We start from the raw sequence: 25,122 nt of genomic DNA, 5'->3' as shown, positions 1-25,122 counted from the left end.
GAAGTATCTTAGTTCAACTTACTTGGCCGTCCTCACGGCAGCGAGTCGACTGTGGCGGCTCCCCTGTCGACTCCGCTTAATCCTCCTGCTGAGGTGGAGTACAGGCGTTGATTCAGTGATCAATTTATCGAGTCTAGATGAGACGAGATAAATCGATTCCCGACAGATCGATCACTACCCGCCGATCCGGTGGGTAGTGAAGACATAGCCTTAGTGTCCTATTGGGTGGCACTTAGCACTGGAACAGGTATACATGCATACGTTGGAGATCTGTGCTTTGTAGCAGATCCTTCCCTCCCCCCGCTTCCCCCTTCTGCCTGTACAAAAAACTCTTTCTGAAAGAGGCGCAGATGTGGATTAGTCAAGAAGCATCAACTTAGGCACAGGTATCTACCACCTTATAGGAGGTGGGAAAGCCATGGAGAATGGCACCTTCCTTTACTCACTCATGGTTCCACCTTCTAAAGGCACCCATAGCCCAATCGCCATAATGTGTCCATAGGGGAGAAGATCGCATAGAGGCATCTCCGCTCTCTCTTTAGGCCTCCTGGGAGATTTCTGTCTGAGCAGGGTATCCTCCTTTCATGGAAGGAGATCAGGGAAATAGTGGAGATGATTATAGTTAACAGAACTCATTCAGAATTAGGAGGCAGACATCTTGCTGCCTGCTGGATATTAGGTTGGGAAAAAAACCCACTCTTGGTTGGATTCGGTTGCAGAAATAGGGTACATCCAGAGTGTAAATTAGCTAGGGTCTGTGTGGACTTACCTCTTTCTGTGTTGTTTTTTTAAGTTATGTTTTCTTCATAAATAGATAGTGGTTAGGAATCTCAAAGAAAACAGAAACTACAACTGCTAGACCTAGTGCTCCTCTGCAGTCTGCTTCACATCCTACACGTTCAGCCCCGTTCCTGCCCCAGATGGCAGGTTCCGTGCCTGAGTCCTCTACTCCTATATGCCACTAGGCACGTACAGCTCCTATTGGCCACTCTTCCCCCTCTCTTCTTTTCCACCCAATCAGAGATTCCCACACCAAACACTCCTTCCACTACTATCAAGCACAAGCCCTCCCCCTTTTTCCATTTCTCATGCTACCTGCAGCCAAACACTCCCAGTGGTGGTTGAAAGGCAAGGAGTGGCTGAGGTGATGCTGTACTTGGTAAGGTGAGTGTGACTGGAGGAGAAAGACAGGGAACCTGGCACTTACAGGGGAAGGACTAGACTGAGCTGTGTATGGCAGATTGGGCATAGCAGATAATTGGTTTTAAAGTTCCTGGGTGTCACCTGCCTTTGATGTATTTTATGGACTCTGGCATACCTTGCTGCAGTGAGTTACACTCCATTCAAATTTGTAAGGTTCTCTTCATAGCCATAAAGGCTAGAAACATAACTTGTCTTCAAAATGACAGCTGAGTTTCTGGAGTGCAGGGCTGCAGTAAGGGCTGATTCTGGAATACACAGGGCCTTCTCTGTAATTGCATAATGTGTTGCCAGCTTCCTGCTCTGTCTCTTAAATAAACTGAGGCACAAGTAGGGGCAAAATAAATTGGCTGCAAGGATTTTTAATTCACAGTGATGCTCAGTGTCCCAGTACAAGAGATTGGTGAATCTCATGGAGTTCCAGGTTTTGTGAATATAGTAAACTATTTGGATTCTCAAAACAAGTGTGATTTCACAATCCATTCTCATTCTAATTGAAATGTGCTTTTTTTTTCAAGTGTGATTGCATTCAAATAAACATGTTTTTCTAACTAAAGGGAACCTTGTACTGCATATTAAGAAAAGAAAAGCCGTTCACGGGTGCTGGGACTAGGGATGCTGGGGGTGCTGCTGCATCCCCTGGCTTGAAGTGGTTTCCATCACATACAAGGTTTACAATTTGGTTCAATGGCTGTCAGCAGCCCCACTATACAAATTGTTCCTGCACCCCAGGGCCATTTAATGTCTTCCACCTCCAAGCTAGGCTGAATGAGTGGGTGATCTATGTATGGTGTACTGCATAGACTGTTTTCAGAGTAGCAGCCGTGTTAGTCTGTATTCGCAAAAAGAAAAGGAGGACTTGTGGCACCTTAGAGACTAACCAATTTATTTGAGCATAAGCTTTCGTGAGCTACAGCTCACTTTATCGTCCGATGAAGTGAGCTGTAGCTCACGAAAGCTTATGCTCAAATAAATTTGTTAGTCTCTAAGGTGTCACTAGTACTCCTTTTCTTTTTCCATAGACTGTATTTATTTTTAATTAGGAGTGTGCTTTCTCCCCTCTGCTCCTCCTTTTTTCAGTCCCTGTTTTTCAATCTGTCCTCTCTGTGTTCCATTTTTTCTGTTTTTCCACTGGATTTTTTTCTTCTCTGCCCCATCAATGCTCCTTTTATACAGTCCTTCCAAAGCAGAGCACGTACCCAAAATATTCAAACTGAACTTTTTGGCCCTTCAGTGCTGAAGCATGTTCAAAATTAAGCATAATGTGTCCTCCCATCCCTACCAGGTCCTGATGTTTTGAGGCACCTCACGATATTTCATAGTTAGTAATTTTTTTTCCGCCGGGGGTAGCTGGGTGTTGATTGATTGTTCATCTCACAACTGGTTGTAACAAACCTTCCTCCTTCCATTGCTCCAGGAAAGAAACCAAAGACTGAGAAGGATGACAAATCCAAACAAATAAAGGTAAGAGTTGGCTGTTTCACAGTGAGTGACACTCTAGCTTGTGTCAATAATTCTGTTATAACTTTTCTTATACCCACTTATACCCACGCCGGATCGGCGGGTAGTGACTGATCTTTTGGGGATCAATTTATCGAGTCTCATGTAGACACAGTAAATCTATCCCCAAATGCGCTCCCATCAATGCCGGAACTCCAGCTCACGAGAGGCAGAAGCGGAGTCGATGGGGGAGCGGCAGCGGTCAACTCGCTGCCATCCTCACGGCCAGGTAAGTTGACCTAAGATACGCTGACTTCAGCTACGCTATTTGCATAACTGAAGTTGTGTATCCTAGGTGTCCCGTCCCCTCCCCTCCCCCCCGCCAGTGTAGACCAGGGCTAAAATAATATCCGAGCCACTTGTAGTCCATTCCACCATCTTTCTTTGCCTGTGGTTTCTCGCCTTATGTCTTTAGAATGGCACATATTGCATTTCTTTAACATGAAGCTTGTTGCAACTGTGGCTGATGTGATCAGAGTAGAACTAGCTTTTGTGTTGCAGCTGGATATTGGAAAACAGGCAGCTTGTGGATATATTTAGCAAATGTACGTTTGTGTTGATAGAAATAAAATAACTATATAGGGAATGGTCATAGGCAACAACAATACCCTGTGTAATTAATTTGTGATGCTGTTGTGATGGAAATTAGTGTGTATTTAGGTAAGAACAGTAGCTCTAATAGGGTTGCAGTCTGTGTTCATGACTCCTTTGCACATCCCAGAACTGACCGCAGAGCTCCTGTAAAAACGTATGTGGGCCTGAACTTGCTAATCCTCACTAGCAAGTGTTGTGCTTCCTAGCTGGAGTAGTTCCACTGAAGTCATTAGAGAGACTCTGACGCATGTTCCAGAGTAAATGTTAGCAGTACTGGGCCATACGCCAGAAATAAATCAGAAATCTTGTTCAGAAGAAACAACTGAAAACAAAGTTTACCATCTCAAAGCATTAGCAGAACGCAGGACAAATCCTGCAACCTGTTCTCAGACAAAGCTCTCATTGAAATCAGTGGCCACAGTAGCAGCTCCTTTGTGGTGTATGAGTTGTAGCAGTGTGCAGTAATGAGCAACCCCTGACTTTCCTGCCACTCCCTATTAAAGAGAGACCAAATTCAAGCCTGACATTCGCAGGTTCAGCTATCCCTGGGGTCAGTGGGAATTTTGTTTGCTTACACCAGAGGAGAATTTGGCCCCAGCTGTTGTGAAGTCAGTGGGAATTCTGCCTGAGTACGTATGGCAGGGTCTGGCCTTATATTTCCCCTAATTAAATTGAAATTTTTGAGGAGAAGAAACTGTAGTTCTTCTATATGTGTGAGCTATTCCACTTGGCAGGCTCTGCATGCCATGGCCCTCCTTAAGGGCATGGAAAGGATTTTATGGATGGTGAACTCTAAGACCCTTTTTGAAATGCACCCTTCTTAAAATTAAATTCAGGGAAAAATTCTCCTCACAGAATCAAATTACAGTTGGACAGTGGTTTTCAATGGAGGGGTGTGGCAAACAAAACCTGTGCTGGCATTTGTCTCATTTAATACATAAGTATACTTCATATTTCAAGATATTACTTTATTGTATTTTTATTGATTTTTAAGATTGTTTTAAGATTACATAGTCACCAGTATTCATTTTAATGTAAGTACCAATCATAATTAGCAGCCAGAGGGATGTAAATTGCCAGCAAAGAAACAATTCTCTACTCATATCTTTCTCTGTCTGATTGGAGCAGCAGCTGGTGTCCTTCAAGGCCAACTGCTTGCTAATTGGCTGCAGTTATACACTATCTTAACCGCTCCCCCACACACTTCCTCTACAGTCAAAACATTAAATAAATAAAAGCGGTAGCACTGGGTCTATTAATGAGAAACACTGCCCCTCTCCTACTCACATGGGTCCAGTCCTCTGAGCACTCATTACCAGAGTAGTTCAAGTGAAGTCAGTGGGATTATTACTCATGGCATTATGCCTGGTAATAAGTGTTCTTAGGAGTAGGCCCCCAGTGTTGGAAGCAGCATCTTCCGGATATTGTATTCTGCAACACTGGAACGTGTAAGCCGTTTGTCCGTGCTTCCAGCCCACTCTCCCATACACCAATGAGCTTAGAACTCACCAGCCCCTATGAGCTGGAACCAGGATGCTATCCCAGAGTATTCTGGTTTATTTCAACAACTGTGCATGTGCCAATTCTAGATCATTTGTTTTAAAATGATTGCAGTCTCTGTACTCAACAACTATTAGAATGCTATTGATTATTGCAGGAGTAATAGTGATCCTTAACTCAGATCCTGCCAGATAGGTAAAGGATGAACTAATTTACAAAAATGTTGTTTGAAAATTGAAACACACTTATAATTTTCAAGTCTACAAAGGTGTTTTGTTGATTTGGATTCTTTTTTTTTTTTTTTTTTTTCAATGAAAGCTTTGCACTTCACCTTTAAAACAGTGTTTCATTCTCATGAAGATTACTGGGAAACTTTTCCATGACCTGATGCCTGTTAAAGTGCCTGAAATAATCCCGTGGTCCGTACTATACAGGCGGAGAAGACTAAGGACTGGAAGCTGAGTGCTCAAAAGGAGTTAGGTGTTGTGACACACTGCATAACTTTTAGATGCTCGGAAAATCACAAGGACAATGCTGCAATTTGAAAAGCCTGAGTTAGACACCTAGGCTCCCTATACAATGAGTAGGAAGAGAGAGGCATCTTAGAATGGTATTCTCAAAAGCCAGTATGTGAGGCAGGGAGACACCTAAGCTAGCCAATGGGAGAGGCTGGCAAGAGAACTGAATACTAAGCATGGCCCCTCTTACAGAGGTAGGTGCACAGGGATGCAAGGAGGTGCTGATCTCTGTTGCAGATGCTCACCTTATAACTTTTGGCCCTGTGGTAAAGCGCTCACCTGGAATGTGGAAAACCCAGGGTCATTTTGTCCCTCAGGCAGAGGGGGAGAGAGGAATTGAACAGGGGTCTCCTACCTCTCAGAAGAATATTCTGATGGGGGGGTTCCCTCGGTCTCTCCTGCTGAATCTGTCCAACTGTGGAAAACAATGAAAGAGAAATTGGAGTAGGGGGATTGGACCCAGGGTCTCCCATGTCCCAGGTGAGTGCCCTAACCGCTGGACTGTAGAGCCATTCTCTCGCTCTCTCTCTCTGGCCCAATGACTGTGAATAAATACTTAAATAGCCACTGGGCAATGAGATTGGGCCTCCTGCTCCAATCACCGTTTCATTATTTATCCACATTCTAACAGCTTCAGCAGGAGAGCCTGAGTGAGCCCCCCCTCCCATCAGAATATCCCATAATGCAGTGACTAGAGTACCCTCATGAGAGGTAGGAGACCCTGGTTCAAATCCTCCCTCTTCCCCCTGCATAAGGGGGAAATTGAAGCTGGGTCTTCTGCATCCCAGGTAACTGCTCTAACCACGGGGCTCCTCCTCCAAGTGGGTTTTGGTTGGGACTTGGTCTGGTAGGCAGCCTCTGAATATGCATACCAGTCAGCTCCCATGTGCAATTTAAGCATCCCAATACCTCTGTATCCCCTGGTTTGACAGTTGCTCTGGGGCTCAGGTGGGAGGTAGGCATCCGGACAGCTAGGGTGAGCCAACAGTGTGAATGCCCAAAGGCAGAGACATTGTTGCTGAGGGAGTTTTTATCCTGAAAATGTAGGCTTTGAGTGTGTTTAGGTATCTACAGGGGTTAGTCAGGAGTTAGGCATCACAGTGGAGCCAAAACTGGGACATAGATGCCTAATTCCTTTTGAGCATCCAGCCCTAGATCCCCAGCTCTGACACCTTTCTGTCTCCATAGTTCTACAGTGCCAAAGGCTGAAACAGCCCCTCGTGTAACTTAGAGCAACCTAATTCAGTCTGCTTCAAGTTACACTGTCTGCCGCATTCCCATAGGGATTGCTCCACTGACTAAATACCAGCTGGGACACAGTGTGCTCCCTTCCTGCCCCCAGCATGCCCCTCCTATTCCTGCCCCTGACAAACCCCTGCTGAAAATCTCTAGCTGCTTCCTTGAAATGGCTTTAAGATCCTTTTTGTACCAATGAGGTGCTGGTGCAGTGCAAAGTGAACTTAGGGCCAAGAATCTGGCTCTAACTTCAGTGTTCTCTATTGCTGATTATTAGTATTAATATTGATAGTACACTGGTGCCCCGTCAGTATTGGTAGCCCCTTTATGCTAGGCATTGTACAAACATGGAAATGTTTGTTTTGTGGCTGCAATGTTAAGGTCCCTTTGGAAAACTACTACCTGACTTTTACAAACACGTGATAGGCAGAAAAGCGTCTGCTATTGTAGAAAAGTACCACTTTTATAGTAACCACTTGCACAGTTTGTTCTGAAGATTTTGGCTTGGATCAGTTTTTGCTGAGTCGAGGCAGAATTTGAGACCCAGAGAGAGGGAGCAGAATTGTCACAGTTCAGGGCAACTGCACCTGTATTTCCCCTCCATGGTCCACCAAGGGCACCCATTCTAGGCTTCCAGCTGCCAGCTATCCCCTATCTTGGGTGGAGACCTGTATGTTTCTCCCTCCTGTCTGAGGGTTTTCTAGGCTGCACAGTTCCCTGCCTACACTGTGATATCCCAAGAAAGCCAGACTGCCTAAACAGGCCAGTGTCTGTTTTACTCTGTCTCCAAAGGCTATGACCAGGTAATTGCCCACAGTTTTAAGTTACCATGCAGTCCTTTCTAAGCAAGGTTATTTATTCTTAAGGTGGAAGCATTACAGAAAAAAACATATTAAAACAATAAAAGAGCCTGTACACTTGCTAATAAGTTTACCAGAAATAACCCCTTTCTCTTCAGCAGGGCTTTGGTAGGAGTCAGTCCTTCAGATCCCACCAAGGATTTTTTTCTGTAGTTACAAGTTCATAACTGCTTTAGCTCAGAACAAGCACACGGACACTGGGAAAATTAGCCTTTTTTTTTTATATATAGCGTGGCCTTTGATAGTCAGATTCTGAAAACAGTAGACCATGATCCCTTCCTGAGTGCGTAGCTTCAGAAGGCTGGGTTTTTGTAGAAGTAGGGGGAAGGAATTTGCATTCACCTCCCTCTAGCTATTTCCCAGGAATTCAACTTCACATGTATTGTCCCGAAAGATCATTCTTGTCTGCCATATTGTTCAATATAGTAGATTGATCATCCAGGCCCACAATAATACATAACCTTTTCCTTTAATACAGTGAACTCCAAAGATAATTAATTCAATAAGGGTTTTCAAGGATATTTCAGGAAATTGCCATGTCTGTCGCATCCATTTTAAAAAGCTCTTTAATATATTTGAACAAACAATGGGCCAAATTAACCCCCATCATAGCACCATTTACTTCCTGATTGACAGTAGGGATGAATTTGTCTCAATCTTTTAGACTTTTCCTGTTTAGCATTTTTCAACTTATGGTACTTTATTCAGCATTCACTGCTAACAAGAGAAAATTTGTTTTTCACTTTGATTTCCACAATCAATTCTGATTTTTAAAAAAATCACAAAAAATTGGTGCATGTCCCCAGATAATTTGGGACCATTTTGATCTTTAGCTCTGGATGTAAATTCATCCTGACTCGGTTTTTAGACAGTAGGCCCTATCCTGCCCTCAGTGAAATCAATGAGAATTTTGCCATTGATTTCTGTAGGAGCAGCTGCAGCCCTGCTGTAGTAAGAATAAATGGTGGTTTTATAACTTGTTTCATAGCTTGTCAGGTATAGCGTATGGGAACTGTAGCAGAGAAACAGCCCACTGGAAACATTCCCAAGACCAATAGATTATAACCCACCGGTGCATGTTCTCACATGCACACATAGTAAGTTATCCATTTAGAGAGATTTATAACAGCTTACAACAAGGTAGCCAAGCTTTGAGATGGTCTGAGTACAAGTAATACATGTTATATACAGGATATAAGTAAAAATATTTGTCTCATAATGACACATCCACAGAATCCACTGATCCCCAGGTAACAGCCCCGTACGCTTCATCTTCTCCAGAGTTCCTAAGTTTGTGTGTGTGTGCGTGCGCATAGACCAAAGGTCTGATTCTCTTACACTCATTTAAATCAGGAGTAACTTCACTGAATTCAGTGGAATTGTTCTGGTATTAAACCAGCGCATGTCAGAAGAGAGTCATGGCCCAAGTAACCTAGAATTTTTTGTAGTCTTTCTTTGCTGTCCATGGATCCTTTATGATGGACTAGTCAAAGTTATCAGAATTCATCCTTTCCAGTTGTGGACTGAAGACACTGATGCTTTGATTTATGGGCCTGACACAACTGACATCACATATAAAGGGCCTGTTTCTCATTTACGCTAAGGGCATTTTACATAGCTCTGGCAGAGTAAAGGGTCCTTCAGATGGGACTAAATTATATTTTCACTCACTTTAAGGCCCCGTTGTAAAGAGAGGTGTAAACAAGAATCAGGACCAAAAATGGTAACTACTTGGTTGGTAGCACTGCAGCTATGCCTGCCAAAAACTATCCAGTTAGAGCAAGCTCATGAGAAAAGGGACATCACACTGTCCCTACAGTCTCTCTGCCACCATGATCATAAAATTTATTGGATTTCCAGAGTGAATGGCTGGGAACAGAAAACTTGAAGCCCAATTCGCCTTTGTCCTGCACCTTGTGTGTTCTTTTATACCCATGCAAAGTGAGTATAAAATGCTACCAAATTGGAATGGTATATTTTTACACCTACTTTGCACTCAGTTTGCTCAGATGTAAATGATCACACAAGTTTCAGGGCAAAATTGAATCAGGCCCTTCCTATTAATCCTGGCATTGTCAGTCCAAAATCAGATTATATCCTGTATGATTTGTAGGCCTTGTCAGGTATCCAGCAGGGAGGAGGGCTGATCTTGCAGTTAATCCCTTGTTTTAAAAAAATGATGGCCTGTTAAAGAACTCCCAAGTTTTTGTAATAACTTCTACAGTATATTCAAAGGAGAGTTGTATAGATTCCCCAGCTGACATACAGCTAATGCATAGAGGTATATTGTGTATAGAACAGGGGTGGTTGTTTTCCCAACAGAATTGCCCTATGGCAACAGCTGTGACAAGATCTAGAAGGTTTGATTTAGTATAAATGTTTTGTTTTGTTTTGAACTCTTGTGATCAAGAAAAATTAAGGATAGAATTTAGTAATTACTGAACAGACACTTCAGGCGTTATTTCAGAAAGAATTCAGTGCTGCAGTATGTTTGGAAAGCAGTGAGGATAAATGTTTAATAAAACGCTGTTTTAAGGCAGTGTGTCAACTTCATTACCCCCAATGTTAATCTTTTATAACAAATAGTATATTAATTGATTGTTCTTTGGAGGCTCGCTGTCAATGTGAAGAGTGACTTAACTTCAGTTTAAATGGAGAAGGCATGGAAATGTAGTTATCTCTGGCCTCCTTTTGGAGAACTTAAGTATTGATCTTCATCCTGCTTCTACCTGGGGGCAGTGGGTATGTGACAGGCAGAAACTGATTTGATATGTTGTGATCTTGGCACAAAGAGATGAATAGAAAATAAAGTCAAGATTCCTAAAATAAACCAAAAATAAATCTGACACAACTCCATTGTTTTCATTCTAGCAAGAACCAGTTGAGTCATCTTTCGCAGTGACTAATGGAATAACTGAGGTCTCTTCTGACTGCTTCCTACCCTCCACTATAAAAAGTGAAGTTGACAGTACTGTGAACATTGTAGGTAAGTGCTTCCAGTGTGTACTTCTCACATGTGGTAAACCAGTACGCATGTGTCTTTAGACTTTAAACTCCAGTTCATGACATAGATGGTGTCAGAATAGCACATATGACTGCATGAAGCTGATCCTAGCAACAGTATTTTACATTTTGGAGTATGCCAAAGTTTTATAAAACATAGTTCACAAGATCAGGTTTGTGGTCTAAAGGTTTGCCACAAACCCAGGATGTGAGTTCAGGTCTCTAGCTCAATCCCTTGCTCCAAGGCTAGCAGGGGTTGGGAGCAACAAGCTCATCTTCTGAGGGGGGAAAAAAAGTACTTCTCATCACTTTGGTGGCCCTTCCTGACATTAATCAGCTCCAGAGAGAACCACAGACAGGTTGATATTTTAGCCAGTGCACGCTGGGTAGTAAAATTGGGGTGTAGAAGTTGAAAGAGTTCTCATGATTCCAAGATGGCTTGAAGGGCTTTTGACAGGTTGCCATTTTGGTGGTAATTTAAAAATATATAATAAAGGGTTAAATGTGATGTGACCCAGATAATTTTAACCTTGCACCTCAGTAACAGAATGTTCTGTTAACATCACAGTGTTAACAGCGAAGATGAGTGAAAACTGGTGCGTTAGGAGTTAGCTGACAAAGTAAAATGTGAATAACTAGTTCTTAGCGATGTAAGTTAGGTTATGTTTTGACAGTTCTTTGGCTGTAGTTATTGTTTCAGTGAAATGAAATTCAATCACCACTTGGCCTGGAATGTCTTTTTTTCTGTACAAGGTGAAGTGTTTGCAAATATGTTAACTTTCTCTTTGCAAAGATGATAGGTTTTAGTTGCAGTGACTTGTTTTATGTCACGTTTATTTTGCAGGCTAAGTTGTAAGCTTTTTCACTGAGAGACTTTTCTGGATGGAAAATTTATGGGTGCTTTTGCTCTCCAGGGAGCAGTATATTTAATTGCACTGTGTTTTTGTGAGCATGTTTAGGTTTCTGCTCCTTCTATTACAGAGGGTCTTAAAATTAGCCTTAGAGGAATTCCAGCACTGTAGTGAAACATATTTCCCAAGTAGGTCAGACCCAGGTGCAAATTGAAATCTAAAATACCCAAAGGTTGATGTGGAGCCAGTGGGAAGAAACTTTATACATTTTTGCTTTATTTAGCAAACTATAAGTCAAACAATGGACAATTTAAACCCTTTTGGGGGCATATTGAGCCTGATCCCAATTAAGTCAAAAGAAAGACTGACTTCAATGGACTATGGATTTGGACTAGGCTTATAGAGCTCAATTCTGTGAGGTACTGAGTGCTTTCAACTTCCATTTAACTTCACTGGAAGTTAAATGCACTCTGCATTGATAAGAGGTTCTCAGTAGACCAGTAGATGACACTAATATTTATCAGTCTGGTCTATGTGCCATAATAAAAATAAGGAAAGTTACTCAGGCAAACAGAAGCGAATCCAAATGTTGTAGGGCTTTATTTTTGCCATTGTTCCTAGGTATACATCATTCATAGCAGGAATACCTAGGGCCAAATCCTGCTCCCTTCACTCATGTGAGTAATCTTTTATTTCACAAATAAAGCATTTGGGATTTGGTCTGTAATTGAGAGCATCCTTTTGTGTGAGCGTGCTTTCTAGTTTAATTATCTAGGCTGTGTGCTGTCTATTCGAACTAAACAGGGAAAAATCCTTATTTACTATTCCAAGTATCTTTTCAACACAAACAGCAAAAAAAAAAAAAATGCAGAATAGATTCATCGTGTGTGTGCTGGGGATTAGAAGGGAAAGAGGGAGCTGGTGCAGCTGAGGCCAAGCCCATGGCATTTTTTCCAAGCTACCAGTATTTTTGCTGATGTGCACTGAAGTTATCTCTCGGGGTTGGGTAAGAATTCTCCAGATAATGAAGAGAAAGATAAGGCCATGAAGGCAGTGTTCTTAATAAGACAGCATTGCACAACACCGCGGTTTCACACTGATAATAAACATGGGATGTTTTTTCCATCCTCTCTGCTCTTATTGAGAGCTTGCTGCAGTACCAGGAGGAATGTTGTTTACAGTGGAAGTAAGTATCGGGAGCAAAGTGGTAGGAATTCTAAATCAGGCTCCTTTTAAAGAGCCTAGTCAATGTCTGTTTAAAGTTATGTTTGCTGGGATTGCTTCATAAAATACTGGTTTGGGGAGGTTTCCAGATTAGCTACTTGTCATTTTACAGAACAAAACTATATGCAATTAATTTAAATGGGAAAAAATGCTTGTTTAACACTTTTGTTAATAAGAATAGCATCTGCAGTTATGTCATCTCTGAGAAGAATTAGTAAATCTGTCATACATCAGTGTACAATCTTGGCACCAGTTTGGGGCTAGAAGAAATGTCTCCCCTGCAACCCTCCTGTTACAATATAGTGTAATTTTCTAAATGTGTTTTGGTTACTTTTTAGCTTGTTTTGAAGCATGCAGTATTGGCCACTGTCAGAGACAAAAGACCAGACTACATGAACTGTTGATCAGATCCAGTATGGCAATTCCTATTCCTTAAAATAGGCAAAGCAATCCATCATTTTATAATCCTTCAGTCTAACAGTATATCACTACTCACAAATCACTCTGAACCAAATCCCGCAGCACATATTCCCACAAAACTCCCATTGAAATCATGAGACTTTTGCCCGAGTAAGGAGTTTTGACCCGCTATGTTCAAATGAAAGTAGAACATAATTTTCTCTTTTGTCTTTGATTGTGAATTCTGAGGAACACTCACGAGACTAGGTCTAACCCTGAGCTTTTTATCACCTGCTGGTTATTTTAGATTTATATTTGTGCACAACTTCTGCTTAGCAAATGTATTTCACATCAGTGCTGGAATCCCTGTTCATTTAAAAAACCTTGCCTAGTGGAGTGGGGGACAGACCACATACCATGGATATGCTCTCTGTAATACAATGCCCCCACCATTTACTAGACAGAGGGTGCATTTTATTAGTGTAATTGTTTTATGTTGATATTGTTGAGATAAAGAAGTTGTACAAGGAGGAAGTATTTGTCTGTGGGTTGAACACATGTCTGGAAGTTCAGGGTTTTCTTCCTGGCTTTTACCTTTGTTTCACTGTCCGTTAACCTCTGGGTGCCTTAGTTTACTCATCTGTAAAACAGGTGTAAAAATATTTAGTTGTCTCACAGCTGTGTTGTGTGGCTTACCTAATGTCTGTAAAGTGTTTTGGGATCCTTGAATGGAGAACTTGCAGAATATTACAGGCTGCCTCAACTTTGTAGAGGAAAAAAAATGGAGCTTTTTCTAACCAAGGTGTGGAGCAGCATTTACCTGCCGAAGTAGGAAACTCCTTTGTCAATATTTAACCAAATTGCAGCGCAAAGATCATGAAATACATTTCAGTCACAGACCCTGGTGCTTAGAGGCTAACAAGCTCAACATTGCTTTTTACATACAGTAGCTGATATTGCAGGGGATGGCAAGGAGTCCCTGCCTCATTCCTGTCTCCAGGAGAAACTCAGCCAGATTCATTCCCTGTTTAAAACCACTGAAGTCAGTAGAGTTACCCAGGGATTAATTTGGGCCATTGTCTGTAAATGAGTTTTGAATCACTGTGCCTTACAGTACGTGATGTGTATCAAGGCATCCAAAGTCCGCAAAGCACTGGCAACTTGCCAGGCGCTGCGTCTGACATTAAGAGGGATGTATTGCAGCTACCCATCACCATTAATATAGAAGTGCAGCCTACAGTAATCACTGATTCTAGCAAGTAATGTTCTGATAAAGATGGAGCCCTGTATACTCTGGCAAGCCCTGAATTCTCTATTAAAGATTAGCATAGCTACAGGTTGCATTGTGGAACTGTGGGCTACCTCTGGCTGTGGGCCACACTTACTCATCTGCTTAAGCATTTCCAGTGGTGACAACTGGAAAGGAAGGTGGCAGCTTTGAAGGTGTTAGAGACTGAAAACATCAACCAAAATTTCCTTAGAAGCCTTGTTAGAAACAGTCAGGCATGGAGGCAAGCACAGAAACTGTAGTGAGAAGACCACAATTTAACTACTAATGCAGGGGTGGGTAAACTGTTTGGCCCAAGGGCCACATCTGGGAATAGAAATTGTATGGTGGGCCATGGATGCTCACAAAATTGGGGTTGGGGTGCAGAAGGGGGTGAGGGCTCTGGTTGGTGGTGCGGGCTCTGGGGTGGGGCCAGAAATGAGGAGTTCAGGGTGCAGGAGGAGGCTCCAGGCTGGGGTGGGGGAGGAATGTGCAGGAAGGGGTGCAGACTCTGGCTAGGGGTGGGGCTGGGGATGAGGGGCTTGGGGTGTAGGAGGTTGCTCTGGGCTGGGATCGAGGGGTTTGGAGGGCAGGAGAGGGATCAGGGCTGGGGCAGGGGGTTGGGGTGTGGGCAGGGGTGCAGGCTCCGGCTGGGGGTGCGGGCTCTGGGGTGGGGCTGGAGATGAGGGGTTTGTGGTGCAGAAGGGTGCTCCAGGCTGGGATTGAGGGGTTTGGAGGACAGGAGGGGGATCAGGGCTGGGTCGGAGGTCAGGGCGTGAGGAGAGGCTCAGGGGTGCAGGCTCCGAGCAGCGCTTACCTCAAGCGGCTCTCGGAAGCAGCGACATGTCCCTTCTTTGGCTCCTATGTGGAGGCGTGGCCTGGTGGCTCTGCACACTGCCCCTCTGCAGCCACCGCCCCTGCAGCTCCCATTGAAGCCCTGGAGAGGACCATTGGAGTGGGGCCATTGGCGTGCATAGGAGCTGGGGTGGGGTGGGAGGCATGCTGCGGCTTCCGGGAGCCATGTGGAGTGGCCCCCAACCCTGCTCCCCGGTTGCTATGCCAGAGCGGAGCCATGCTGCAGCTTCCAGGAGCTGTGTGGAGCGGCCCCCGACCCTGCTCCCCGGCTGGAGCACTGGAGCGGGGCAAACCCCCAGACCCTGCTTCCCAGCAGGAGCTCGTGGGCCGGCTTAAAATGGCTCACAGGCCGGATCCAGCCTGTGGGCCATAGTTTGCCCACCTCTGTACTAATGCAACAGTTCAATGTGTCTGACAAATCAGGGAGTCTTGCAATAACCTATCTCTTCCTTCTGATATGGAGTTGTAGGACAGCCCCACCTTGATGGCAGTACTGAGGAACAGGTGATAGTTGCCAATCCTCCTGATGTTTGCCAAGTAGTAGAGGTGACAACAGAGTGTGATGAGCAGCCCCTCAGCATGAGTCAGCTGTACCCTCTGCAGATCTCCCCAGTCTCCTCCTATGCAGGTAAGTCAAAAGAACTTTCACAAGATTCAGAAGAGCTCACCGGGTAGTACTGGAATGTTACATAGGCCTGAGAAATTAGGCAGATACCACCATTGGGGAAGTGGTGGATGGTTTCTTTTCTTTGTACCTTAGAGTAGCTGACAGAGATTCTGAAACACTTATACTTCACTGGTCATTTTTTTGGACCTGAGTTCTAATACTTCCAGGGGTGAAAGTAAGTTAGAGGACTTACCGGTACACCGGAGTCCTGAACAGGGGGCGTGGCCTCAACCAGAAGAGGCGTGGCCTTAACCGAAAGAGGCAGGGCCTTAAATCCCCGGGCCCTTTAAATCTTGATTTAAAGGGCCAGGGCTCCAGCTGCGGTAGTGGCGGCTGGGAGCTCAGGGCCCTTTAAATCACCCCCGAGCTACCAGGTGCAGAGGCAGCTGGGAACCCCAGGGCTCGGGGGCAATTTAAAGGGCCCAGGGCTCCAGCTGCCGCTACCGCAGCAGAACCCCAGGCCCTTTAAATCACTGAGGATCCCTGGGGGCTCCCAGCTGCCACCGCTACCCTGGGGCTCTGGCAGAGCTTTAAAGGGCCTGGGGCTCCGCTGTGGTAGCGGCTGCCGGAGCCCCGAGCCCTTTAAATCCCCGTCTGAGCCCTGCTGCCCGAGCCCTGGGGTACCAGTGGCCGGGCTCCATCGGGGATTTAAAGGGCCCCAGGGCTCCAGCCGCCGCTGCTGCCCCGGCCCTTTAAATCCACTCCGGAGCCCTGCCACCGCTACCCCAGGGCTCAGGTGGGGATTTAAAGGCCCGGGGCGGTAGCGGCGGCTGGAGTTCTGGGGCCCTTTAAATCCCCGCCAGAGCCCCACCGCCACTACCCCAGGGCTTTAAATTGCCCTCTGGGAAAGCCGGTCCCGGTACGGCGCACTGGCTCTTACAGGTACGCCGTACCGGGGCGTACTGGCTTACTTTCACCTCTGAATACTTCCAAGTATCTTCCTTAGTTTCACACTGGGAGGCCAGAAAGCAACATCTATCTTAGGAGGGAAACATAAGTAACTAATGGAATTTAACTAATGGCAATTAAGTAACTAATGGAAAGTAAACCTTTGTAGGTGCAAAATCAGTTAAGGATGCACATCTTTTATTAGAGAGACAGTGTCAACTTAAAATGATGTAGATTGAAAGCTTGTCTCTCTCACCAACAGAAGTTGGTCCAATAAAAGAGGTTACCTCACTCACCTTGTCTCCTTATGCTGCAATCAAGTTTCTTTCTCTAAAACACCTTTGATTATAAAAGGTGAAAGACAGTTAAAAATCCAGTGTTTCTGCCACCATTTATACTGGGTTTTTTTCTTTTTGTATTTCTCTCAGCTTGAACTGAAAATCAATGAAGTTAGTTTCACTTTTTTGACATTTTAGTATCACTTTCAGATTCTTAGTGCTGCAGTTTTGGGGCTTTAAATGCTGATGGAGAATGTTTGTTTAAAAACAGCTGTTTTCATTGGATATTTTCCATATGGAAACATTTCTACATTTTATAAAAGCTTGTTTTTACAACATGTAAACATTGGCCCAAATTTAAGTTGACAGTGTTTACTATTCCTGCCTTATAGAACTGATATTGTTTTTAGAGTTATCACATTTGCTCTTCATCCCACGATTTCTCTTGATTAGTCACTATCATTGGATTACAGATGAATCCTATTTTAAGAGGCCCGGGAAGCATAGTGGCCTGTTTTCTCTTCCCCTTCTCTCCCTGCACAGCCTTATTTTTACATATTGTATCTCCCACTATTCACTCCAGTTTTCTTTAACGTTTATCATACTGTAAAGCAAGGAAAGTCGTATGTACAGTATATTTTGTCCATTTACTGTTTACACGTAATTCACATTTACTAATTGTCCCATGGATTGTCCCATGTAATAATTACAGGGAACAAGGAGCCAGATACTGCTAGCCTTACTCATGTGAATAGAAGCTTGTTCCGCAAGAGGCTTGAATGGAACAATCCCTGGAGAAAGGGGCTTTTTAACATGAGAAGGGCTAGCAGAATCTATCCCGGAATAGTCTAAACTACGTTTCATTATTACTTATTTTTAATCAACCAAAATATTGAAATGTAGTGATCGTAATCATAACAAAATGTAGTTTGTTAAAACTGAAGGCACATTTGAAAGCTTTAGTTCCTAAGGTGCCTAAAGCAAATACTAGACTAAGGAAATCTAGACTGAGTATTTCATAGTCTCGTTGGGTGTGGATGGAAATACATTGCCAACATTCCACTAGTGCTCTTGCTCAGTGGTTCTAAAGTTATAGTTTGTGGAGCCTCAGAACAGATAGACACGGTGGAGAATTGGGAGATGGGCCACAGAACTGAGCACTATAGACACTTTGACATGGAGGCCCACATCCTCAAAGGTATTTGGGTACTTAACTCCCATTGAAATCAATGGGATTTAGGCACTGATATAACTTTAAAGATCTGGGCCTAAACTCTTTGGGGTGGGGACTGTCCCTATGTGTTTGCACAGTGTCTAGCACAAAGGGGCTGGGGCCTCTAGGCACTTCAGCTGATGATAATGTCACTGTGCAAGTGTGGAATTGGGAGTTTCAGAGGGGAGGCTGTCTCTGTTGCAGAGGTCTGCAGAATGGCAAAGCTGGACAGTTACTGATCTAAACATACTTGAAAGGCGGCAACAGTCTGAGACACAACATGTCCTTCATTTTTGCACAGTTGTCAACTAGCTTACAAGCCTTCGGCGGGCACGGGTAGAAACAGAAATGTTTATCATTTTAAACGGTCATTAATATTACATTGGTCTGGGTGTGACTTATTACTCTCTCTAAAAAAGAAAAGGAGTACTTGCAGCACCTTAGAGACTAACCAATTTATTTGAGCATAAGCTTTCGTGAGCTACAGCTCACTTCATCGGATCGTGAGCTGTAGCTCACGAAAGCTTATGCTCAAATAAATTGGTTAGTCTCTAAGGTGCCACAAGTACTCCTTTTCTTTTTGCGAATACAGACTAAGACGGCTGTTACTCTGAAACCTGTCATTACTCTCTCTGTGGCTTTATCTTTCAACCATTAGGCAAATTAGTTCCAGGCACATTTTTATAGAAAATATTTTTATCTTAATGTTAGGGTAAATAGCATCATGTTCTCTTGGAATCACCTCCAGCATTGCTCTGTCACATGCTGATATATGATCATCATGGCCACTGTGGTTAGTCTGTAATGGCCCGAGCTTCAGCGGGGCTTTGGGAGGGGGAATGTTATAAAATGTATTACTAATGGAAGATCGGGCCTTAGAAACATTTGTCTGTCTGTCAAATGCTTCTTGCACAACTTTCCCAGTATAACTGAACATGACAAAAATGCTTCTCTTAACCTCTGCCAAAGAATCTGAATAAATAATATGAGTACATAGAAAATATGTGGAACTAGATCTTGGGATGTGCAGCATCTGCTTTGCACCACTCCATTGTCATGAACCAGCCCTATGGTCAGCTATGCTGGCTATGGGAGGATCACCCAAGAGTAGGCACATCCTCCAGTGTTCATGTAATGGCTTTTATGCTACCCTCACTTCCTGGCCCAGCATACGGGGCATGCATGGGGAAAATGAGGCACAGTTGTGGTGTCCCTATGCATTGCTGATTCTCAGCTGTTGTACTGGAATCGTGGGAGTCTTCAGGATGTTCTAACTCCATGACTGGAGATCAGCCTGGTGCACAGCTAGTTCAGGCTTGGGTAAACACGAAGGTGACTTAATGCCACCTTTCTACTTCATGAGTGCATTTCATGGCAGCAGACAAGGATCTGGCCCAGGATTTTTTTTAAGCATACAAATGATTCACAGGATAGGAATTCCTGTGCGTTTTATGTTAGGGCTGCCACCAATCCTGAAATTCATAGGATAATCTCACTTCTCCTGGCTCTACTTTGCACTGTGCAAATCCAAATGGTACAACCATTCAAGAGTCCCAGGTTTGTTTTGGACCTTGCAATAGCATGGTGTGGCAGAGTAATGCACAAGGGATGTGCCTGATACATCCTATGTGCATATTGTATGCGTGAGAAGGCCACCTCATTATGCAGTGACTTACCATGATAACAATTATTTTATCTCTGGTACCAAACAGTGGTCTGAGGTACACAAAAATGTTTTCTTGCAAAAACCCATCTACCTCCTTTTTGAAGCTGTTCAAGCAAACACCCACCTATTGCCCTCATTTGCTAGCCTCATTCTTTGCTTACCTCATCTTGCTGACAATAATTCAAATAGTCTTGCAGGCTCTCTTTCCTTTTGAATTTTGTGCATCCCAGTGATCTTCTCCCCTTGCCAGTGCCGGAACCTTTTCTTGCTCAGACTTTTGATAATATATTAACATTGAGGACAGATTCCTTCTTGTTTGCATGACAAAATTCTTTATTACCACACATTTCTGTACATCGAAGTATCTGTTTCATGTCTGCATATGAATTCTTTCTATCCATGTCATTCCCAAATTGTGCTCCTCATCTTCTATACAGATTATCCTCCTGCCTTCCCTTTCCCATCCTAGCTTGTAGTTTTGTTTAATTGGCAAAAACCATCTTGCGGCAACTCTGTTTATCCAGGTCAGCACATGTGAAGTTGTACAAAGTCCTAATCCTTATCAGAATAACTATTCCGCTACAGCTGTTTTTATATAACTCCCTCATGTGGATAGGTTATGCTGCAATAAAGTGACTTTTCCAGAATGCAGTGATCCCATCTATTTGCTTAGCCCTGTATGTGTCTATGGCCCACTCACCCCCGCTCGGTTACAGTGCGTGCATTTGGGTTAGGAGACAGGAACACGGATGTGATGAGAAGTGTGGAGGTGGAGGCATTGTGTGTGTATGGGCGGGGGGGATGATAAGAGGCATGTGTGAGTACAGTGCTCAGGGGAAGTATGGGAGGGGTATATGTGTGTGAAGGTGCAGTGGTTGGTGGGATTCTGGCAGGTGTGTGTGGGGAGGGGGAGGTGCAGTGGGGGGATGAGGAGAGGGGTGTGTGTGTAGAGGTGCAGTGGTTAGGGGGTGAGGAGGGGGGTGTGTGCATGCGTGTGAATAGAGGTACAGTGCTTGGGGAGCTGATGGCAGGAGTGTGTGTATGTGGAGGTGCAGTGATCGAGAGGATGATTATAGGTGGGGGGCAAGGAAGGTACAGCAGTTGTGGGGATCATAAAAGGGATGTGTGTGGAGATTCAGTGATGGAGGGGCTTGGGTTGGGATATTAAGGGCAAGAGAAGGATGAAATAAAAGTAAATGAGAACAAATTCTATAGTAGCAGTAACAAAATATGTTACAGAAGACTAGACCTTGAGGCTGAAAGTTTAGATAGAAATTATCAAGTGAAAGCATCTTTATCTCTCTTTGGGTGCAGTCGTGAACAGTGATAAAGCAAAGGAAAGGATTTTGCAACATTTTAGCTACACCATAAAAAGATAGCAAACACAGTGGTGAAGGAAAATAAAGTCTCTCCTTTTGCCCATAGGGTTAAGCAGTGATAAGCCCCTTGTGCATCTGCTTCTCTTTAACATTTCCTACATCTAATGTAGTCTATTTTCCTGTTTTAAGTGCACAGGCTTGTTTATCGTGTTAACCTTTTTATTTTACCCTGTTCAGGTGCTCACAGGTTCAGCAAGCTGTTTTATATAGGCCTCATGTTACAAGTCTGGAGTCAATCCACGCATGTTTGATTGATTTATTTATTTATTTGTGTGTTTCTTTTAATCTTTGCTAGCTCTAGAAGAGGTTATAGTGACCTGTTTCTTAGCAGTGGATATTGTCTGTTTAGATGGATTTTGATACTTCAGGTAGAATGATGCCAACTTTCATTTTTACTTCCATTTTGTCCAACAGAAAGTGAAACGACGGACAGTATTCCCAGTGATGAAGAAAATGCAGAGGTAAGCACTTGGTTTTATAGTGCTCAGGAGAAATTCTTCAGGTACTAAAGTGACACATATTGTGGAGGTTCTTTCCCATTGTCCCCACCAAAATACATTTCTACACAGTCAGTATTAATTTTAATAGTGGAGGGAGGGCTGTATGGAGACGAATGTTCAGATGCTTGTAGAATGAAGTTGATGTCTGTTTTACACACACACACACACACACTTCATGATCTCTCAAAATTAGAAGTAAACTAATTTGTACAGGAAAATCAAAAATGTGCTTTGGAGAGATGTCAACTGTGGAAACAAATTTCTTTATACAGGAGGGGCTTTGTGCATGCGTGTGTGTTATGGCTCAGTGCTTTCTGGGTAGCTTAGTATTTTATCATGGTTGCGAGCAGCCTTGTTTGGATTTTCTTGTATGTTGTCTGGGCTCACACAATAGCAGGAAATGGTGATCTTGATGATGGAGACTTTTGCAAATGTGGTGCATGTTGAGCTTTCCTGACGAGTTTGTCCTCATGCTTTGAATGAAAAGAAATCAAAGGAAATAATATATAACCACCAAATGTTCTGTGGAGCTATTGCTTGTGACCTAACAGAATCCATGGAACAATTTTTCATTTGCAGCTCTAATTTTGCACGTGCTGATGCATGCACATCTATTTGTGCATGTAAATCTCAGCTTTATATGTGTAGATCATGTAATTGGACATAAAAATACATATGTATACTAGAGACATGGCTGAAATTTGGCTTCAGGATTCCAGCTTCATATTCATGAAAGACTTCCCTGCAAGACCCTTTTCTTGCTCAGTTTAAAAAAAAAAAAAAAAAAAAAAGTTGGAATCCTTTCAGTGGGAGAATTCTGTTATGAAGTCAAAAATGAGCAGCAACATTAACTCTGCTCTCAGTGTACATACTTTAACGTTAAATAAGCTCTTCATCTCTCATCCTCCTGAAGGGGGAGGGGAGCTTGGGGGAGCACTTACCCAGCTAATGACATTTAATACCATAAAAAGAAGTGAAAATTCTCTAAGGATGTAAAAATAGCACCTTGCAGGGTAGTGTGCTGGAGTACGGCTGAGCTGCTACTTGCTGCCAGAAGGAGGGTTGGCTTTAGTAGGGCATGAATAAGGAAAGTGATCCTAAAACATTGCTGGTCCTGTGGGCCATATTTTCCATCCTGCTACTGCAGGAAGAGGAGAACAAAACTCAGCAGACACCCCTAGGACAGTCTGAACAAGCTGGGGATGAGAAATGTCTCTACTTGCTTCTCAGTGCAGGGCTTAGCACTAGTTCTGTAGTAAGATTACCCTGCTCCCCAGTCTCATAGAATTCCCCTCCTGGGTGTGCACTGATGTTCCGCATTCATTAGGGGATGGAGCAGATCTCTGTGGCATGATCGCCTACAGGCCGCGTAGATATCCGAGTGGATAGCCCATGAAAGAATAATGCTAGCAGAGTTAACAGCCACTGGATTCTGTTCTGTGCTGGCTAAGGAAAGACATCATCTATGTTTAGGCAGTTGACTTCTGTGGGTGACCAAACTTCCCCTGAATTCAGGGACTGAAACCCTTGCCCATTCCAAGGAGGAGGGAATCCCCTGATAGACCAATGGGGGAAATTTTGAACTTTGAAGCTCAGAGTTCCTTGCCCCACTGCCCATTTTTCCAGAATAACTGAGAGTATGGCCTTTGTTTTCCATCAGCAGGGTAAATTATGCAGAGGAACACCTAGACTTTAGAGAGTGGGATTGGAGGGAGAAGAAATCACAAAGTCACACATAAAAGGCTAGAAGCACAGGTTTTAGTAGCCATTCCTTACTACATGGTCCTTTATTTGGCTACAACACCATAATGAAATTTAGGGCATGACTGAAAGAGAGAAGAGAGCAGCCTCTGTATCAGTTATATTAGCAGGAGTCGTTTACAAAATCACATTCACTGACAGTTTTTTTTTCTTTTCAGGGTCGGCTTCATTGGCAAAAGAAAAACATTGAAGGCAAACAGTATCTGAGCAACCTGGGTATGAGGAACACTTCTCATATTCTTCCCAGTATGGCTACTTTTGTGACTTCCAACAAGCCTGACCTCCAGGTCACCATCAAAGAAGAAAGCTCCCCACTGCCTTACAACAGCTCCTGGCCCCCCTTCCCAGCTATCCCTCTCCCACAAGTAGTGTCTTCAGCTTCTGCCAGCAGCAGCAGGCCAGACCATGAGACACGGGCTAGTGTCATCAAGAAAACATCAGACATCACCCAGTCGAGAGTCAAGAGCTGCTAAGCCTTTGACTGCATCTCTTTAGTTTTGGTTTGTTTTTGTATTTTATGTCTCTCTAGAAGAGGTGCAACTCTGACGCACATTAGACAAATCTAAGGGAAAGCCTTGACAATATAGAACATTGCTGTGTCCGACTCCAGTACTGGAGCTTTTTAACTCAGGACTCCAGCCATCAGTATGTATACCTGAAACCAGATGGATTTCCAAGGTTACTGCATAGGAAAAACAGAACTTTGGCCCACTTATATAAGTTCCAGTACTTCATAAGAGGACCAACAACCACAAGGGAAATGGTGTTGCTGCACTTCTTGCAGTCAAGGCTGTGATGGAACTGAAAGCCTCAGAATGGAAGAGAAAATGTGAACTAGCTGGAATTTTTTTTAAATACAAAAAAATCTATTGTGAATATGTACATAGTGCAGTACTAGCAACGTTGCAGTCTGCTTCTGCACCTTATTAAAAAGCACTTACGAAAAGGCCTTTTATTACCTTGCTCTAATGAATGGCACATTCAAAGCCCCCTCCCATCTTTATTCTTTTCCAAGGCTATTCTTTCTAACAAGCCTTGAGCAGTAGGGGAAAGAAAAGGAAGGTAAACCTTCCTATATGGATTTCACACATTAAGACTGCTTTTCTCGTGTTTGTTTCTAATCTGCTATGCTTGAATGCCGCGTGGTACAATAGGAAGAAAAATATTACAGAGATATTATGCAAATTCCCAGATTTCAAGAAGAAAAAAATACTCTAATTCTAACCAGAGCAAGCTTTTTTATTTTTTATACAGGGGAATATTTTATTCAAAGTAAAATTCTAAAGTGAATATAATTCTTTTTTTTTAAATCTTTTCTACAGCAAATTTATAATTTTAAGATTCAGTTCTTGGTGGGTTATCAGCAGTTATTACATCCTTGTGGCACATTTTTTTAATTTTGTAAACGTGAAATAGCTTTTATGAGCTCATGTAGCAATCAAATTATCCTGTGGATTGATAATAAATATGATATAGTTAAATTTTTAATAATCCTCTTATTTGTCATTTTTTAATCTTATCCACACTGCTTGGGCTTTTGGGATGAAAGATGAGGGTGAAGGGTGTCACATCTCATAATGGAAAACTGGGATTAGCCTTTGCTTTAGAATCAAGAACTATCCTGTACATTGTGAATGAAATGGGAAGTACTGTGGAAGAACTGCAGCACAGCACAGATAGAAAGAGCAACTGGGACTTAAAGGCAATATGGTCTAATGGTCAGGGCACCAGACTGGTAATCAGGAGACCAGGGCTCTGTTCCC

General features: G+C 43.3%; 1 protein-coding gene across 6 annotated transcripts in view; it reads left to right on the top strand.

Annotated features, from left to right (window-relative positions):
• IRF2 (interferon regulatory factor 2) overlaps positions 1-24,443 on the top strand; it is a 66,599-nt gene extending 42,156 nt beyond the window's left edge. For 5 of the 6 annotated variants that reach the window (XM_074951246.1, XM_074951244.1, XM_074951247.1 and 2 more), the window contains exons 5-9: positions 2,618-2,664; positions 10,280-10,394; positions 15,471-15,635; positions 21,513-21,559; positions 23,518-24,443. In XM_074951246.1, the coding sequence (XP_074807347.1) occupies positions 2,618-2,664; positions 10,280-10,394; positions 15,471-15,635; positions 21,513-21,559; positions 23,518-23,832 (689 nt within the window). In that variant the 3' untranslated portion in view covers positions 23,833-24,443. The remainder of the gene's footprint in view (positions 1-2,617; positions 2,665-10,279; positions 10,395-15,470; positions 15,636-21,512; positions 21,560-23,517) is intronic. The other variant, XM_074951245.1, reaches the window with a different exon arrangement.
• Positions 24,444-25,122: the final 679 nt, after the last annotated feature.

The sequence above is a fragment of the Natator depressus genome, chromosome 4 (assembly GCF_965152275.1).
Source record: "Natator depressus isolate rNatDep1 chromosome 4, rNatDep2.hap1, whole genome shotgun sequence".
NCBI classification, from domain to species: Eukaryota; Metazoa; Chordata; order Testudines; family Cheloniidae; genus Natator; species Natator depressus.
Note: the sequence above shows the minus strand (reverse complement) of the source record. Positions and strands in the feature narration are given on the sequence as shown.